Source organism: Indicator indicator, chromosome 18 (assembly GCF_027791375.1).
Source record: "Indicator indicator isolate 239-I01 chromosome 18, UM_Iind_1.1, whole genome shotgun sequence".
Taxonomy (NCBI): Eukaryota; Metazoa; Chordata; class Aves; order Piciformes; family Indicatoridae; genus Indicator; species Indicator indicator.
In genome coordinates, this window is record NC_072027.1 from 19,894,530 (window position 1) to 19,912,863 (window position 18,334).

Here is an 18,334-nt window from a genome sequence, read left to right on the forward strand (position 1 = left end):
GGACAGCTCAAACTGACAAAAGTCAGCAGACAAAAGGGAAAAGAGCTGTTGCAGGCTAAAACCACAAAACCTGGCTCTAACCAAACTCCAGCCAGCAGTCTGCCACTGTTTCTGCTGCACGCAACAACTGTCACCCTATGCCACAGTCCCACAGTCACCTGCGGGTAGCAAGAGCCAGCGACAGGCAGAAAAACATTGCAGGAAACTCTCGCTTCTCTGTCAGGAGCCCTGCCTTGGCAGCCAGAGCAGGATGAGAAGAAAACAGAGGAGCACCAGGGTCAAGAGCAGTGGGAGGCGTGTGGGAGCAGGTCGGTGGAGAGGCACTTACCAGGGCAGTGTCGGCGTCCTGTGGGTGGGCGCCGGCAGGGTCCTCCCCGAGCAGCGGGGCAGGCTCGTCGGGCAGAGGGCGGGCCGGGAGGGTGTCGCAGCAGCTGCCGGGCGACAAGCGGAGCTGGCTCTTGCGGGAGTCCGCGGTGAGCGACATCTCGTGCGAGTAAGAGCTCAGGAAGGCGCGGACGCCGTCGATGCCCACGAAGTGCGTGGCCGGGACGCCGCGCAAGGCACCGCCCGCCGCGGGAGGCAGCTGAGAGCAGCGCCAGCGCCGCAGGCGCAGTGCCAGCAGCAGCAGCAGGAAGGCGAGGAAGAGGCAGGAGACGGCCGCCACGGCCAGCACCAGCCAGCGCGTCAGGCTGCCCGCCGCCTCGCCCGGCCCCGCCGCCGTTGCCTCACTGCCCAGCTCGGCCAGCAGCTCGGCCACGCTCTCGGCCAGCACCACTGTCAGCGTGGCCGTGGCCGACAGCGCCGGCCGCCCGTGGTCCTTCACCAGCACCACCAGGCTCTGCCGGGCAGCGTCGCGGGCCAGCGGGAAGCGCGCAGTGCGCACCTCGCCGCTGTGCAGCCCCACGCGGAACAGCCCCGGCTCCGTCGCCTTCGCCAGCTCGTACGACAGCCACGCGTTCTGCCCCGCGTCCGCGTCTACCGCCACCACTTTGGCCACCAGCGCCCCGGGTTCCGACGACCGCGGCGCCAGCTCCACCCCCGACCACCCACCCACACCGGCCCCGGACACGCCCGCCGCCGGCGGGTACAGCACCTGCGGTGCGTTGTCGTTCTCGTCCACGATCACGAGCCGCACCGACACGTTGCTGCTCAGCGCCGGCGAGCCGCCGTCCTCCGCCACCACCCACAGCCCCACCTCGCGCACCTCCTCGTAGTCGAACGAGCGCAGCGCGTACAGCGCGCCCGTCTCCGCCTGCACCGACACGTACGACGACAGTGGCACGCCCCGCACCCGACCCTCGCCCAGCCGGTACCGCACGCGTGCGTTCTGCCCCCAGTCCGCGTCGCGCGCCCGCACCGTCAGCACCAGCGCGCCCGCCGCGTTGTTCTCGGGCAGCCGGGCGCTGTAGCTCGCCTCGCTGAACACCGGCGCGTTGTCGTTCACGTCCAGCACCCGCAGCGCCAGCACCGTGCTACTCCATAGCGACGGCGACCCGCCGTCGGCCGCCCTCACTGTGACGTTGTACTCCGACATTTCCTCCCGGTCCAGCTGCCTCGTTGTCACCACGCGGTAGTAATCCTCAAACGACTTCTCCAGACGGAACGGGACTTCCGCGTCCAGTGAGCATCTCACCAGTCCATTGGCCCCCGAGTCCCGGTCCTGCACGTGCAGCAGGGCTACTATCGTCCCTGATGGTGCGTCCTCAGAGATATCAGTCAGGGCTGAGGAGACAATCAGTTCGGGTGTGTTGTCATTGACGTCTGTCACGGTGATTGTTATTTTTGCTTTGTCAAAAAGCTCTCCTCCATCTCGTGCCTGCACCTCCAGTTCGTAGGACTTTCCTTCCTCGAAGTCCAGGCTCCTCACCAGTGTGATGTCTCCTGTCTCAGAGTCCAACTCGAAAATCTTCGACGCTTTTTCTGTGATTTTCTTCAACGAATATTTTACCTCCCCATAGAGGCCTTCGTCTGCATCAGAGGCGGTGACGGTGACGAGGGCGGAGCCCACGGGCACGTCCTCCGGCACACTCACCGTGTACTCTGCCGGACTGAACACGGGAGCGTTGTCGTTTGCGTCCAGCACGACCACGCGGATACGCGCCGTGCCCGTCCGGGACGGCTCTCCGCCGTCCCTCGCCTTCAGCACCAGATCATGAAACGCCGCCTCCTCCCGGTCCAGCGCCTTGTCTAGCACGAGCTCGGGATGCCGATCCCCACCGGGGCCTGCCTGCACGGCCAGCGAGAAGTGCTCGTCGCCGCTCAGCTCGTAGTTCAGTAAAGAATTTAATCCGGAGTCCGGATCGTGAGCCTCGGCCAGGGGAAACCGAGATCCTGGTGCTATCATCTCGCTCATTCTTTCCTCCAGCTCAACATCCTTGAAGGTCGGAGCATTGTCATTCATGTCCCTGATTTCCACTTCGATTCTGTACACTTTCATCTCTCCCTCCACTATCAGCTCACAGTGCAGCACGCATTGCTGCTCGCTCCCGCACAGCTGCTCTCTGTCTATCCTCTCCGCCGTTACTAAATGTCCCGTTTTCCCGTGCAGAGAGAAATACTGCGTCCTACCTTTGTCCAAAACGCGGACGCCGCTCTCACTGAACGTCGTCATCTGCAGCTCCAGGTCCCTGGCCAAGTCACCCACGAAAGAGCCCTTGGGCATCTCTTCGGGCACCGAGTACTGCAGCTGCCCCCACGGCGCTTCCAATGCCGACAGCAGGACGCAGCACAGCAGGGCCTGCGCCCGCCGGCCGCAACACCTCCCCACTGCACACATCTTCGCGGCCGCGCCGCCGCCACTGATCCCGATCCACCTCTGGATCCCGCTCCCTACTGTCGCCCGCTTCCGCCGACCCCTCCGGCTCGCTGCATCTCGGCTCCGCACCGCGGGGACGCTCGCAGATCGCTCCGATCCCAAGCCAGCGAGCGAGCCGGGCCGCAGCGGGCGGGGCTGCCTGCAGCGCTCCGGCTTCCTCTGGCTCCTCCTCGGTCAACAGCGGCGCCCGCAGCCTCTTCGCGGAACTGCAGCCACACGGCGCTGTGATATTGTTAGTGGAATACGATGCTGTGAATCCAACCATCCTTATCTCAACATCTTCGTCACAAATTTCACAGCTTTTAGCATCTCTCGTGATTGAATTACTTTCCCCTCACGCTCTCACATTTTTTCACGGTGCTGCCCGCGGATGGCTCGCTTCTGGTTTTAATGACGATACCAGATCTTTTTATCAGTATATGATGTTGAGAACCCTGCCAGACTTATCCCAACAGTTCCATTGCGATTTTTTTTTTATTTTTTAGTCTTTGTACGTCCTTTTCTCTAACCATGACCACTACTTCTCTAGAAAGGGAAAATGACGTGCTAAGTGCAATATAAGTGACAGAAAAAATTTATTTTTCGAAACACGATCTGCAAATGTATTACGAGTCTCATCCTAGTCATCCAAGAGCACCATCTCCATTATGAGTTTTTGTACCAATCATGTACATATACCAGAACAAGACAGGGCCGGATATAGTGAATGATCTTTCCCTCCTTCAGACAATCAAGAATATCACCCTCATTCACCAAAGCATCAGTACAGCACCATCACTGACGGAGTTTAGATTCTGAAGTTGTGGTCAGTGGAGAGAAAGGAAGGATCTGAGCCTGCACACCTCCTGAGGAGATGGAATTGCTGAAGTCTGGCAATTCTCCCATGAACACCCTCTTTGGGGTCACTGAATCTCCGGTTTATTAGGGCACCTTCTCACCAAAACACTAGGACTGCCGAAGACAAGGAGAGCTGCTCAGCCTGAACCCTGCAGATCATTTGTAAATGGGCACGTTCACAGTTCCTAATTGCTGTGATTAGTAAAATCACAGCAACTGTCGAGTCTACACATCAGAGTGGGTAGGATCCTCTAGCTGTTAAAGAGGCAGGTATCACAACAGTTGCAAAAGTAGCTGAGAGAGCGAATGCCTCCATTTATGCTTGCCTTGTCAACGCCATCTCCCAGACCGAGGGACCTCTCTTTGGGAAAAGAGAGCGAGAAATAAGAATCCCTGACATACACCACTCGAATTATTGTCTCTTCTTCAATGAAATTTCATTCATGTGTATTAAAGACAGATCAGGAACAATTTTTTTTTTTTTTTAAATGAACTACCACAAGGAAAAAAGAAAGCACAACGAACATGCAAAAATCATGCCTGGATAAAAATTTGTTAGTCCCGTAACTTCTGATATTTCTGAAACGGTCAATGATGGGACAGCACTCGGCAGAACATTCACTAAGAAGGAACAACGTGTAACTCATCCTTTGATAGAGAAAACAGGGAATTTTTGCTCGGAAAGGAATAGGTTTGGATCCAGATTTCAAGTACATTGTTTTGGTAAAAGAAAAGATACTAACTTCTCCTTTCGTGGGGAACACAAACATTTTCACCATGTTTTCCCAAGTCAGTCAAGAAGAATCATCACCTACAGCGCTCACTGTAAACAACGCAAGTAAAAGTTGTAGCCGAAACAGTCAACTGAACCTATGACTATGGAAGAACCAAGAAGTGCTGCTGCTACCTGTCTGCTCCGACTGGAAGGAGGACACCCAATTCCTTACATCATTCACGGAGGCATGGATCAGCACGCCCCATCCACACCACCCCAGGGGTAAAGCCAAGGGCAAACAGGACAGAAGCTCTGAAAGGAACAAAAAGAACATGGAGAGCACTCATGCGGTACACATTTCAAATTATCTACACCACCACCACTGCCTATTTTCCTCATATACATCCATTCTCACCTTTATCTTTGAACAGAATCACAGCAATGCAATGCCTCACTGAAGTCTCTGAGAACACTTAGTACTGAAAAAGTACTCGTGCTTTAAAGAGGTTTTCCCGGGTTTAACACCTCACATACATTTAAAGCGGCTTATAGTTTACGCATTATTTACATTTAAACAATTAATCCTATATCGTGAATGACTGGGAAGGGACTTTGCTTTTGTTACAGCTAACAGTGTAAAATATTGTTAGCGTTCATCTAACCCTCGATTCTTTAAGTTGGTAGGACACTTTTGCAACAAAATTATGTGGAAGAGCAGAAGACAAGTACAGCTGCACTCCAGCGCTCTTAATGTGCAACATTCAACTGCCTAATTACTGTAATTTTGTGTATTCCCGATTCGTTGCCCCTGTGCTCTCAGAATCGGTAGAGACCTCTCCTCATAAAGAGACAGACACGACATTCGCACCAAGTGGATGGAAGTCCGAATTCATGGCTTTCGTGTTCCACTGTCAACGTGATCCAGCTTGACCAAGCACCTCTCTTTGGTTAAAAGGGGACTGAAATACAAACCCTGATTTTTAAGTACATTTTTCCTCTGAGATCCCATTCCACCTGCTCAACTATGTATGACAGACAGATCAATGATGGTTAAAAGAGAAAGAACTATCAGCCAGGTTGAGAAAGAAAAAAAAAAAAAAAAAAAAAAGCCACCATTCCTGCAGAGGCATTGTTCCAAAAGATGGACGACTCATCAGGGACGATTCATCAGGGAACGCCTCCTTTCGTGGACAAAGCACATACGTTTCAGGAAGGAAAACTTTCCAACACTAAAGATCAACATCATTCCCCCCACTGCACCATGCAGATACAGCTTCTACCGTTCTACACTTCCACGATCCGTATTCACCACTAAAATAACTCAACAAAGAACAAATTATGTCTGGATGAAACTTTTCAGTCACATTAATCATGCCATTCCTACAGCAGACATCTGAAAGTTGGATTCTGTGATAGAGGGGATCATTCACTAGGGAAGAACAACCTGGAACTTCACAAACCGTGGAACCCATACCAAACTTTAGCTTGGGAAATCAACGGCTATCCACCACTCCACGATACCCAGGTTTCACCAAAAAAAGATCATGAAGAAAAAAATCTTAAACAAGCGTCCAGTATATCTTTCAAACACCATCACACAAAATCATAAATTTACAATGCTCACCGCTAGATACTAACAATAGAGTTGTAGTCAAGACCTCTCATCTGAAACCGAACTTGTGACAAGTGAAGAATCAAGGCTGTGGCACTACCATTCTGCACTGAGGGGAATGGGGGAACCCCCTCTCACTTCATTCCTTCCTTCCCGGACACACGGACCAGCACTCCCCCCATTCACACCACCCAGGATTAATTCAAGGGAAAATAGAACGGAGTCTTAGAAACGGTCAAAAAGAAAAAACAGAGCCCTGGGGCTTACCGACCTGCGGTGCGTCGGGGGCAGTGAGCTGCTCTCCGGCGCCGGCGGTGCTATTCGTGCACGACTTCTCGCAGGACTTCCCGCCCAGTAGTTCCTCCGCGGGCAGGCTGGGCAGCGGCGGAGACAGCCAAGCGGCCTCGGTCAAGGCGCGTCCCGAAGCCACGCACAGGTTGTAGGAGTAGGGTAAAGTGCCCTCGCAGAAGTCGGCCGGGAAGGCGGCCAGAGACAAGCGCTGCGCGCCCAGGCAGCGCAGGACGGCGGGCGGCCCGGCCCTCCGCAGCCGCGCCAGCAGTGCCAGCACCAGGCTGAGAAGGAAGAGCGCCGACAGCAGAGCCAGAGCCAGCACCAGGTAGAACTGCAGCTCCGCCGGTGAGGCGGCGCCCGTAGGCCGCTCGCTCAGCTCCGGCAGCGCCTCCTGCAAGCTCTCGGCCAGCACCACGTACAACGTGGCCGTGGCCGATAGCGCCGGCTGCCCGTGGTCCTTCACCAGCGCCACCAGGCGCTGCTTGGCCGCGTCGAGCTCTGACACGGCCCGCGCCGTGCGCACCTCGCCACTGTGCAGCCCCAGGCGGAAGAGCGCCGGCTCCGGCGCCTGCAGCAGCTCGTATGACAGCCAAGAGTTGCGCCCCGCGTCCGCGTCCACCGCCACCACCTTGGCCACCAGGTAGCCCACCTCGGCCGTGCGCGGCACCACCTCGAACGGCGGCGCCTCGCCTCCTGCTGCCGCCGCCGTCGGCCACAGCACCCGCGGCGCGTTGTCGTTGCGGTCCAGCACGTAAATGCGCACCGTGGCCGTGGAGCTGCGCGCCGGCACCCCGTCGTCCTGTGCCCGCACCGTCACCGTGAACTCGCGGCACTGCTCGTAGTCGAAGGAGCCGTGCGCGTACACGCCGCCGCTCTGCGCTTCCACTGACACCGGCGGCGGTGTCGAGCCTGCGCTGCCGCCCTCCAGCCAGTAGCTGACGCGCCCGTTAGCGCCTGCGTCCTCATCCCGTGCCAGCACGCGCAGCACCGGCGCTCCCGCCGCGTTGTTCTCCGCCACGTAGGCGCTGTAGACCTCCTCCTCGAACACCGGAGCGTTGTCGTTCACGTCCGACACTTCCAGCACCAGCGCCGCGCGGCTCGACAGCGCCGGGCTGCCCCTGTCCCTGGCCACCAGCGTCACTCGGTGCTCGGCTGCCTGCTCTCGGTCCAGCGCGCACGCCGTCACCACCTTGTACGAGCCTCCCGAGGACGCCACTAGCGACAGCGGCGCTTCTCCTGACAGCTCGCAGCGCACCTGACCGTTCTCCCCGGAGTCCGGGTCTTTCACGTTCACCAGGGCCACCATGGTGCCTACTGGGGCGTCCTCGGGCACAGGGCTGGAAATAGACAGCATGGTGATTTCGGGTGCGTTGTCATTCACATCCAGCACCTCCACCTCCACTTCGCAGTGTGTTACGAGACCGCCCCCATCCTTTGCCTCCACCAGCAGTGTGTAACCTCGCGTCTGTTCGAAGTCAAGCGCTTCCTGCAGCGTCATGATCCCACTCTCTGAGTCCAATACAAACTTCTGAAGCACCTTGGTCGAGGTTTCCCCGAAGCCGTAGGTGATGCGGGCGTTGGTACCGGCGTCAGCATCGGTGGCCGAGACATTCAGCACCATGGAGCCCGGCAGCGAGTCCTCGCGCAGGCTCACTCGGTACCGGTCCTGCGCGAATACGGGGGCGTTGTCGTTGGCATCGGTGACGTTGATACAGAGCTGGGCGGTGCCGCTGCGGGGCGGGTCGCCGCCGTCCAGCGCCGTCAGCACCAGCTGCAGGCTCTGCTCTCTCTCCCGGTCCAGCGCTCGGCGCAGCACCAGCTCCGCGAATTTGCTGCCATCCTGCTTCTCTTTCACCTCCACCTCAAAGTACTTGTTTGCCTCCAGCTTGTAGTCCTGCAGGGAGTTGCTGCCTACGTCTGCATCCTTGGCGGCTCCCACGGCAAATCGGGCACCGGGAGAAGTGAACTCGTTGATTTCCAGCTGGAAATTATCTCGCAGGAAGGTCGGGGAGTTGTCGTTGATGTCCTGGATAGCCACTTCGACATGGAAAACGTTGAGCGGATTGTGCACCAGTGCATCGAAGCTGACGGAGCAGGTCGGCTCCTCACTGCACATTTCTTCCCTATCCAGCCTCTCGCTCACGTACAGCTCCCCACTCTCCTCGCTCACACTGAAGTATTGCAGCTGCCTTTTAGCGGCAGACGTTAGCCGCAGCTTGCGTGCCGACAGCTCTGCCGGGGTCAGCCCCAGGTCCCGCGCCAGCGGCCCCACCAGCGAACCTCTGCTCAGCTCCTCGGGGATAGAGTAGCGGATCGGCTCTGGTGTCGCTCGGCAGCACAAGCCTAGTAGCAAAGTAGGCAGCAGCAGTACTCGCCCGGCTGCTCGCCGCCTTCCCGGGATCGCGCTCTGAATCGGGCTGTTCCTGGCCTCCATTGTGGGCAGCGCTCGCCGTGCTTCTCCCTCCTGCTGCTGCTCTCTCTACCGGCGTGCAGCTCAGGAGCCGCCGGAGTGCAGTGATCTCGTTTCCGGCTCGGACGCCTCTGCTCCCCACTCCGCGCTGCCTCTCGTCTCTGCTGCCCGCTCTTCTGCCGCTCTCGCCGGCGCCGAGCAATCGAGCCGCCTGCGTTGTACGAATGCTGCAGCGGCTCCTGCCGCAGCTGTGGCTCCTGCGCGGCTCCCTGTCGGGCAACAGTGACACCCGGAGGCGCCGCGCCGCCACTGCAGCCGCCTGATGGCCACCACTAGCGGTGAGTGGTACTGTGGTAGGTGTTTAGGGGCTTTGGAGTTTCTTCTTCTTTTTAAAATCTAGAACCAGATAAACACTTGCTTAAAGCGACTCTGAAAGTGTTGAAATTGAGATTCTCTGTCACGTGCTTTTATATGATCTTCTTGAATTATGGTGGATATCTGTAGGAAGTACTCACATAAAGCAATATATAAAGGTTTTCAGAACCTTGTAATAGCATCAAGATAGCTATAAGGAATTAATTTCAGTCCTTTTGTTCTAGGCTTTCAAATAGTTTCTGCCTTCAGAGACAAGAAGCATTTCTTCGTCTTTCTCATATAATTCTGTGATGTTTAATCTCCCTGCTGATATTTTCTTGTAGGAAGAATTACACTGAGAATGCCTCACCCCAAATGCAGTAGGTATAGCTTTATGCTGTTGTGTTTCTGATTCAAGAAAGTTTTTTTCATCTGCATACTTGAGCAGCTGTTAATGGGAAACTGCAAAATTCAGCCGATTCTTTCAGAAAAGCAAAGTATAATTTGAATTGAAAAGGACTTTTAAAGAGCCCTGATTGCACCTCACTGCCACTGGCAGGGACATTCTTCACTGCTTGCTTAAAAGGCAAGAAGTAGAAATACAGAGAAATGGAACTTCTTAATCCAAATTTCCTGTGTGGAGGGAACAAAATCTGTATAGTACCAGATGTGAGTGTTTAAGGGGAAGTGATGACAAGCAAGGAAATGATCATCTGCTCCATGTTCTTGCCACCAACAGAAACCCCCTGTTATCTTCTCTACAACCCTGTGCATCTTCCAGGTTTGTTTGTGACCCTCACAACTGGTAAAACCGTAACACAATGGAATAACGCTCTATGGTCACACCAAAAAGGGAGGTACATGTGTCTGCTCAGACACATTCTGTAAAGAAATATGACTGTACAGCACAAAAATAAGAGAAATGTTAGAAATAAAAGAGGCGAGGTCATCTAACAGAGATTGAGTAACGTTAAAGCATCAGCACAGGGGGAATCTCTTCCCATCTTGTATCACACACAGTGGTCCAAAGCTATGTCACTTTTACTAAAGTCATGTTTTCTTCTCCTTTCTATGCCATACCCAAACACAAACATAACCTCACATAGTCTCCTACCTTTCACAAAACCCACAGGATGACCAAGAGGCACCAATGCACAGCACATAGCTAAATGAAGACATGCTGCTACTTAAAACTAAACTACATGTACAGAGAAAATAAAGAAGAGAAACAAACTGGACCAGGAAGACAAGAAACCATCAAAGGACCAATTGTTGTCAGAAAAAGTCTCCAGGAAGTCTTCTTTGTTTTCACTGCAGGTGTTTAAATTAATACCTGAGAGCACCTGACAATCACTGAGGTTTCAAGCCCAGATACAGCCCCAAATTCTTCCTCTGGACTACAGGAGGATAATTTTAAGAAATAATCATAAGCTCTCAGCAACCTTTTCTACTCCATGGCCTGATCATCTGCATGCAAATATGAAGCCATAAATGTAAACACCTTCTCAAGTTAAGGCAACTTAGACTAACTGAAGAATTGTTAAGGGAAGCAAGGATTTGTTGCAAAGTGACACTCGGAGTTTCAAACATAAAAGAACAATCCAGAAAAGGAAAAAATTAGTGATGAACTTCCATCAATGACTCAAAAGGAAGTCACTATGAAGAAACTCTGCATCACAATGTCACCAGGAGATACTAATTTAGAAAAAGGAATATTCCCACAGGAATTATAAGTTTTTCAGCACTTTTCAACCCACTCACCATCATTCTATATATGCGGTTATTGAACAAACATTTCATTGCTGAAGGGCTTTCCATGTCTTTCATGACAGGGAACTAAGGATCAGTATGAAAATGGCACAGGCCTCAGCACCAGAGCTGGAATCAAAGTATTGCTCAGCCAAAACCACACTGACCCAGCTATTTAACTTGTTTGAAGCCAGCCTCTTACCCTCTTTGCTCTGCATTCACAGCCTTTAGTTGCACCATGGACAATACAATATTGGCCATGTCTCAGCATAGAAGCTTGAAAGTCAGGGACATCTTAGGGGAACGAAAGTATATCAAAAGCCTTTGTGTTGGCAGCTGAATTCCTTCAAGCTGAATACCTTGGATGGAAAATGCTCCCCAAGCACAGCAATTGCAAGAGGTATCTTAATGTTTTAAAGGTTACCTACTTGAGACTTGGACATGAAAAAAACCCCACACAAACAAACAAACAAAAAACCCACAGCAAAAAAACAAGGCAAGAAAAGGAAATATTCAGAAATGAAGGAATCATGGTTTCACATTTCTGATTCTCTCAGATCTAGTACATGGTTTTTTACCTAGTTGGTAAAAAGCTCACAGGAGGTTCACTCATTACCTCACACAACAGACCATAGACATAGTTACTCAAAGTAATCTCTATGGATAAGCAAGCAAGGAAAATACCTGGAACCACAGCTGTAGGCCTCATCTAATAACTAGGACAAACTCAACTTTTACAGCTTCCTTTTAGCCATTTCACACTACACCACAGCCAACTCTTCCACCTGCCCTCTCTCTGTACAGGCAGAGCTCTTCAGCCTGCCCAAAAATGCAATGGAAAAGCTGCCTCTGTAGATAGACACCACTGAAAGAAATCTTGTGAGCACAACTTCTTGGAGCCCAGGGATCACAACACAGGTGCATACAAAGAGATTTTTCTTCTCATCCTATATAATTTGAAGAACTCTCAAAGGTTCAAAAGGTCACAAGCAATATGGAGGCAAATTAAAATCCAGATCATCTGCTCAAAGGCAACATCATCTTTCTTCAGCACAATGGCCAGTTGGACTCTGAGCAAAGTTATATTGAAAAATAAGACACCTTCACAGACCCATTTTCTGTGGGCCAACAATAAACCCTGGGAATCAACAAAGCACAAGCCATGTGCCTCCTCAGGACCTCCTCAAGCACAGCACCTCAAATAGTCTTCCCAAACCATTCTAGATTGTAATGTTATTGTTGGTCTTCATCATCTGTAAGCACACACATGGCTATGAAATTCTTCCTCTTTACAGCTGTAAATACCAAAATTTGGTACAGGAACTGCCTCTGCACTCAGACAATTGACACAGATATGACATTCTCCATGTGATCAGACTCCCTGAAGTTGAATTGTAATTCATGACAACAAGCAAGAATGAAAACATACCAAAATTACCAGATCAGGTAGAATAAGAGTTCTTAGGCCAAACTCACTGAGCAGAATGAACTGAAATCTCATGGTGCTCCATGCTATTTATGACAATAAGAGAAATCTGTTCCTCTATGCCCTGCTACCCACCAAGAGATTTCCACCATGTCTTTCCTCCAGGTACACAAATTAAAAGTTTGCTTCTGACTTTCTAGTGGGTAACAACGTTTCATGAAAGGATAATGCACTACCATCACACCAAGAAGGGAGATATATTGTTCTCCTCACCACCATTCTAAGAAGCATATTATAATGGCCAAAAGTGGAGCAGTCATCAACAGAGACTGGGTCATCAAACTAATGGCTTATGGGGAATCTCCTCCCCTCTTGTCACACACTCTGTACCATAGAGATGCTACTTCTGCTGAGGTCATGGCTACATTTATTCCTCCCAACAAGTGGAGAGCACAAAGAGACCCTCACATCACCTGCCTTTCACACCTGCCTGGAGCAAGAGGCTCTAACACACAACACATTGCAAATGAAGCTGTGCTGCTAAATTACAACTAAAACTCCACACATACAAAACTAAGAAAATAATAGCAAACCATAAAGCAGACAAGGAAGGCAAGGAACCATTATAGGGAAAAAGGGTTGTAGAGTCTCACTCTCTGGAGATATTCAAAACCCACCTGGATGTGTTCCTGTGTCATCTGGCATAGGTGATCCTGCTCTGGCAGGGAGGTTGGACTGGAAGATCTTTTGAGGTCATTTCCAACCCCAAAGATTCTGTGAAAAATTGTTGTCAGAGAAACTCACCAGGAAGTCTTCCTGGTCATTACTGCAAGTGTCATAATTAATTTCTGGTAGTACCTGGAAGTCATTCATATCTCTGGCCCTAAACTCTCAGTACAGAGTACAAGATACATAGTGTGTAGGGATTACTATGAAGTGTAGGTTTGTATTCAGTAACTGAAAATTCACAGGAAACTTCATGCCACAGGAAAACAAACGAACGAACCTGCAACTTTGCAAGTCAGAGTCTGAGGTATGCAATGTCCAAAAATATCACACATTCAGACTCATTTAATGACTTACAAAAGTCTTTCTCTTTACAGCTGTAAACATAAAGCCACATACAGCACAGTGAGACAGATGTACCAGATGTGGTCATCCACACGTTATCAGAGCCAAAGACCCACCTTCAAGTCATGACAATGAGCATAGTAAGAAGTTAACAAGCAGAAAGGAAGGGATCTCAAGGGATCTGTTCTAAAACATGGCACTTAGAGAAGAAACAACAGATTTTCTTGGCCCCTTCAACAGCCCTTCAGGCCCAGTTCCCAGAACTCACATCTCCAAGTCCTCACAAATTGCAGGGGCTTCTTGACCTTCAGAAATTTCAAGCATATGACATCAAAGAGTATCTTGCCCAGACCATTTCTCTTCAAGGTTCACCACCATCACACTTTAGACTTCGTGCAGATTTGTTTATAACTGTACTAAGAAAGAGGATGCATTTGTCTGCTCACAAATGCTTTTCTCCAGGGAAGAAAAACCAAAGGTCTAAAAGTAAACAAGGAGCTTTTCTCCAGACAAGACTGGGTCAGTGACCAGCTTCACAGGATCAAAATCCCCCTCCTTTTATCTCACGCTGCAACTTGAATCTCTCCCCTCCTTGTACTCAGATGGCTCTTGTCATAACAAGACGAGGTACATCAATGTTTAAATAAGACGGTCATAAGAGCTGAAGAACCAACAAAACACATCTCCCGTTTCCTTCAGCAACCCTTCACATGCAGCTATGAACAAACTCCTCTAAGAGTTAGAACTCTCACAATTTACTTTCATCTTAACAACACAGACAAAGGCATTGTCGAGGAACCAGCTGGTGCAAATCACATTTCTCTAACCGATGCAAAGTGATTAAAGCAAGGGCAAATGTAAAAGCACGTCATTGCTTTCTCCATCACCATGGAAAAAAAGAGTAGAAACCACAAGCAACTTTAATGCTCAATGCAAAGACAATGTCATCTGTCCACAAGATATCTGACCCTGTTCATAACACAAACAGCCACTGGCTATTAATGCAACACATTGCACCAGAAGAGCTCAAACTGGCAAGAGAAGCAGTATCATAAGAGTCTGAGAACACAATGAAAAAAGACCTGGCACAGATAAAAGCAAAAAGCCGAGTTCTAACCAAACTCAAGCCAACAACTGCCTGCCGATGTTCCTGCCTCGCATACGAACTGTCACTCTAAGCTACCATCTTACCGTCACCTGCCGGCAGCAATAACCAGCAGCAGTCAACGAGGTGCTGCAGGAAGCTTTGCCTTCCCTGTAAGGAACTCTAGCACGTCAGCAGCCAGAACAGCGTGGGGAGAGGGCACAGGTAGCAGAAAAAGGTACTCACCGGGGCAGCGTCGGCATCGAGTGGGTGGCCGCCGGCAGGGTCTTCCCCGAGCAGCAGAGCAGGCTCGTCGGGCAGAGGGCGAGCCGGGAGGGTGTCGCAGCAGTTGCCAGGCGACAAGCAGAGCTGGCTCTTGCGGGAGTCCGCGGTGAGGGACACCTCGTGCGAGTAGGAGCTCAGGAAGGCGCGGACGCCGTCGATACCCACGAAGTGCGTGGCCGGGACGCCGCGCAAGGTACCACCCGCCGGAGGAGGCAGCTGCGAGCGGCGCCAGCGCCGCAGGCGCAGTACCAGCAGCAGAAGTACGAAGGCGAGGAAGAGGCAGGAGACGGCCGCCACGGCCAGCACCAGCCAGCGCGTCAGGCTGCCCGCCGCCTCGCCCGGCCCCGCCGCTGCTGCCTCACTGCCAAGCTCGGCCAGCAGCTCAGCCACGCTCTCGGCCAGCACCACTGTCAGCGTGGCCGTAGCCGACAGCGCCGGCCGCCCGTGGTCCTTCACCAGTACCACCAGGCTCTGCCGGGCAGCGTCGCGGGCCAGCGGGAAGCGCGCAGTGCGCACCTCGCCGCTGTGCAGCCCCACGCGGAACAGCCCCGGCTCCGTCGCCTTCGCCAGCTCGTACGACAGCCACGCGTTCTGCCCCGAGTCCGCGTCTACCGCCACCACTTTGGCCACCAGTGCCCCGGGCTCCGACGACCGCGGCGCCAGCTCCACCCCCGACCACCCACCCACACCGGCCCCGGACACGCCCGCCGCCGGCGGGTACAGCACCTGCGGCGCGTTGTCGTTCTCGTCCACGATCACGAGCCGCACCGACACGTTGCTGCTCAGCGCCGGCGAGCCGCCGTCCTCCGCCACCACCCACAGCCCCACCTCGCGCACCTCCTCGTAGTCGAACGAGTGCAGCGCGTACAGCGCGCCCGTCTCCGCCTGCACCGACACGTACGACGACAGTGGCACGCCCCGCACCCGACCCTCGCCCAGCCGGTACCGCACGCGCGCGTTCTGCCCCCAGTCCGCGTCCCGCGCCCGCACCGTCAGCACCAGCGCGCCCGCCGCGTTGTTCTCGGGCAGCTGGGCGCTGTAGCTCGCCTCGCTGAACACCGGCGCGTTGTCGTTCACGTCCAGCACCTTGAGGGTTAGTACCGTGCTGCTCCACAGCGAAGGCGACCCGCCGTCGGCCGCCCTCACCGTGACATTGTACTCCGACACCTCCTCCCGGTCCAGCTCCGTCGTTGTCACCAGGCTGTAGTAGCTGCCCTGGGAACTCTGCAGGCGGAATGGGATGCCAGGATCCAGGGAACACCGTACCTGGCCGTTGGCCCCGGAGTCCCGGTCCTGCACGTGCAGCAGGGCCACTACCGTGCCCGACGGAGTGTCCTCAGAGATCTCGCTTAGTGACGAACGCACCGAAATCTGAGGCGCGTTATCATTGACATCTGTCACTGAGATTGCAACTTTCGCAGTGTGAGAAAGTCCACCCCCGTCGTCTGCCTGCACTTCCAGTTCGTAGGACTTTCCCTGCTCAAAGTCTAAGCTCCGATTAATTGTGATTGCTCCTGTCTCAACGTTCAGCTGAAAAATCTTCGAGGCTTTCTCGGTGATTTTCTTCAATGAGTATTTCACGTGCCCATTCATCCCCTCGTCGGGGTCAGTGGCTGTTACAATGACGAGGGTGGAGCCCAAGGTGACGTCCTCGGGTACACGTACCGTGTACTCCGCTTGGCTAAACACAGGCGCGTTGTCGTTCGCGTCCAGCACGACCACACGGATTCGCGCCGTGCCCGTCCGCGAAGGGTTCCCGCCGTCACTCGCCTTCAGCACCAGCTCATGAAACGCTGCCTCCTCCCGGTCCAGTGCCTTGTCTAGCACCAACTCGGGAGGCTGAACACCGCCTGGTCCAGCCTGCACGGTCAGAGAGAAGTGCTCGTCGCCGCTCAGCTCGTAGCTCTGCAGGGAATTTGTCCCCATATCCGGGTCGTGAGCCTCGACCAGGGGAAACCGAGATCCCGGGGCTGCCGCTTCGCTCATTCTCAGTTCTTTTTCTGCCTCTCGGAAGCTGGGGGCATTGTCGTTAATGTCTCTGATTTCCACCGCGATTTCATAAACTTTCATTTCCCCCTCCACTATCAGCTCACACCGCAGCATGCATTGCTGCTCATCTTCGCACAGCTGCTCTCTGTCTATCCTCTCCGCCGTCACCAAATGTCCCGTCTTCCCGTGCAGAGAGAAATACTGCGTCCTACCTTCCGAGAGAAGCCGGACGCCGCTCTCAATGACCGCTGTCATCTGCAGCCCCAGGTCCTTGGCCACGTCGCCTACGAAGGATCCTTTGGGCATCTCCTCGGGCACGGAGTACCGCAGCTGTCCCCACGCCGCCTCGCACGCCGACAGCAGGACGCAGAACAGCAGGGCCCAGCACCTCCCCGCCGCGCACATCTCCGCCGCCTCACCGCCGCCACGGATCTAGATTCGGTTCTGGATCTGGCTCCCGGCTGCGGGCCGCTGCCGCCTGCTGTCGCTGGCCCCTTCGGCTCGCTGCAGCTCGACTCCGCGCTGCGGGGACGCTCGCAGCTCTCCGGGACGCGGAGACAGCCAGCGAGCAAGCCGGGCCGCAGCGGGCGGGGCTGTCTGCAGAGCTCCGGCTTCCTCTCGCTCCTGCTCAGTCAACAGCGGCGCCTGCAGCCTCCTCCCGGAACTGCAGCCGTCCTGATCTGCCCGCAGATGCCTTGTTCATGGCTTTTAACGGCGATACGAGATCTTGTTATTGCAATATAATATTGAGAATCCTGGCAGCATTATCTCAACAGTCCTAAAGCACAATATCCACCACAAACTTCAGAGCTTTTTGTACCTCTTGTGATTGAATTACTTTTCCATTACCTTCAGATCAAAATTGCGTGATATATCCACCTTAATTTCTCTCTTTCCTGCACTACAGCTACCCAGTGCTCTGTCCTTCGTTTCCCATGCGTCTTAGTAATCATACAAGATTATATTTAGAATACCTCCATCCCTCTCTCATATTTCTGTTATCAAAACATTTCACACCGATTTTTATTGTGTGCTGAATTAGATTTCCCTCACTCATTCTCCTAGAAAAACGTGCAGCACAGAGCCATATTATTTCCCATGATCTCAACTAGTAGATCCTCCTTCAAGTGGTGACCGCTGACTGTAGCTTCTCTGTAAGCCATTCTTTTCTTTAAGGATGCATGATTTCTGCTGCATGGGAACTCGCCAGTGGCGACATATGTAAAGTAAAATACTTCTTTTTCCCAACACGAACGTGCAAAACAATACGAGTCTTGTTCCATTCGTCCAAAAGCACAATCTCCATCACGATTTATTACAAGAATCATGCGTCAATAGTGACTTAAAGGAATAGCAACAGAAAACAATGTCTAAAATACTAAAAGTGATATTCCGACCTTCCCCCTGAGAACCGGAGATTTCAATCAAGCTCATTAACTCAAGCGGCAGGAGCTTTGCTTCAAATACTGCATTCGACACCTAACACATTTCGAATTAACTACAGTACCATCACTGACTGAGATTAGACATTTAAAGTCTGAAGACGTCGAGGTCAGTCCAGTGTAATGGAAAATCTAAGCCTCCAGGAGTGCAGAGCTCCGCAGGAGGTAGGGTTGCTCAGGTGGCTGCTACGGGCTCTGACTTTCCGGCGAGCATACCCCAGGAGGATTTTCCCATACTGCCCGAAAAATCATTC

The 18,334-nt window shown here is 53.0% G+C and overlaps 3 protein-coding genes across 3 annotated transcripts; all 3 read right to left on the reverse strand.

Moving 5' to 3' along the window:
* Positions 1–154: 154 nt before the first annotated feature.
* Positions 155–2,791, reverse strand: LOC128972850 (protocadherin gamma-A2-like). The gene has a single exon (XM_054388977.1). It carries the CDS (start codon positions 2,774–2,776, stop codon positions 155–157), a length of 2,622 nt encoding a protein of 873 aa, XP_054244952.1. The 5' UTR covers positions 2,777–2,791.
* Positions 2,792–2,829: 38 nt separating this feature from the next.
* On the reverse strand, positions 2,830–8,704 carry LOC128972851 (protocadherin gamma-B5-like). Its single transcript, XM_054388978.1, has 4 exons — positions 6,247–8,704; positions 4,560–4,679; positions 4,468–4,475; positions 2,830–3,021 (listed from the first exon to the last, which is right to left on the reverse strand). The coding sequence occupies exons 1-4, from the start codon at positions 8,702–8,704 to the stop codon at positions 2,830–2,832; spliced, it is 2,778 nt and encodes a 925-aa protein (XP_054244953.1).
* Positions 8,705–8,764: 60 nt separating this feature from the next.
* LOC128972852 (protocadherin gamma-A12-like) lies at positions 8,765–17,200 on the reverse strand. The gene is made up of 3 exons (XM_054388979.1): positions 14,611–17,200; positions 14,472–14,477; positions 8,765–9,076 (listed from the first exon to the last, which is right to left on the reverse strand). Exons 1-3 carry the CDS (start codon positions 17,041–17,043, stop codon positions 8,765–8,767), a joined length of 2,751 nt encoding a protein of 916 aa, XP_054244954.1. The 5' UTR covers positions 17,044–17,200.
* Between the last annotated feature and the right edge of the window lie 1,134 nt (positions 17,201–18,334).

Bases quoted from the DNA above. Each gene is read 5' to 3' on its own strand.
- LOC128972850 (XM_054388977.1), bottom strand. From the start codon at position 2,776: ATGTGTGCAGTGGGGAGGTGTTGCGGCCGGCGGGCGCAGGCCCTGCTG.
- LOC128972851 (XM_054388978.1), bottom strand. From the start codon at position 8,704: ATGGAGGCCAGGAACAGCCCGATTCAGAGCGCGATCCCGGGAAGGCGG. The intron at 4,680-6,246 runs GTAAGCCCCAGG...TGTTCCTTTCAG, and splicing joins CCCCGACGCACCGCAGGTCG to AGCTTCTGTCCTGTTTGCCC.
- LOC128972852 (XM_054388979.1), bottom strand. From the start codon at position 17,043: ATGTGCGCGGCGGGGAGGTGCTGGGCCCTGCTGTTCTGCGTCCTGCTG.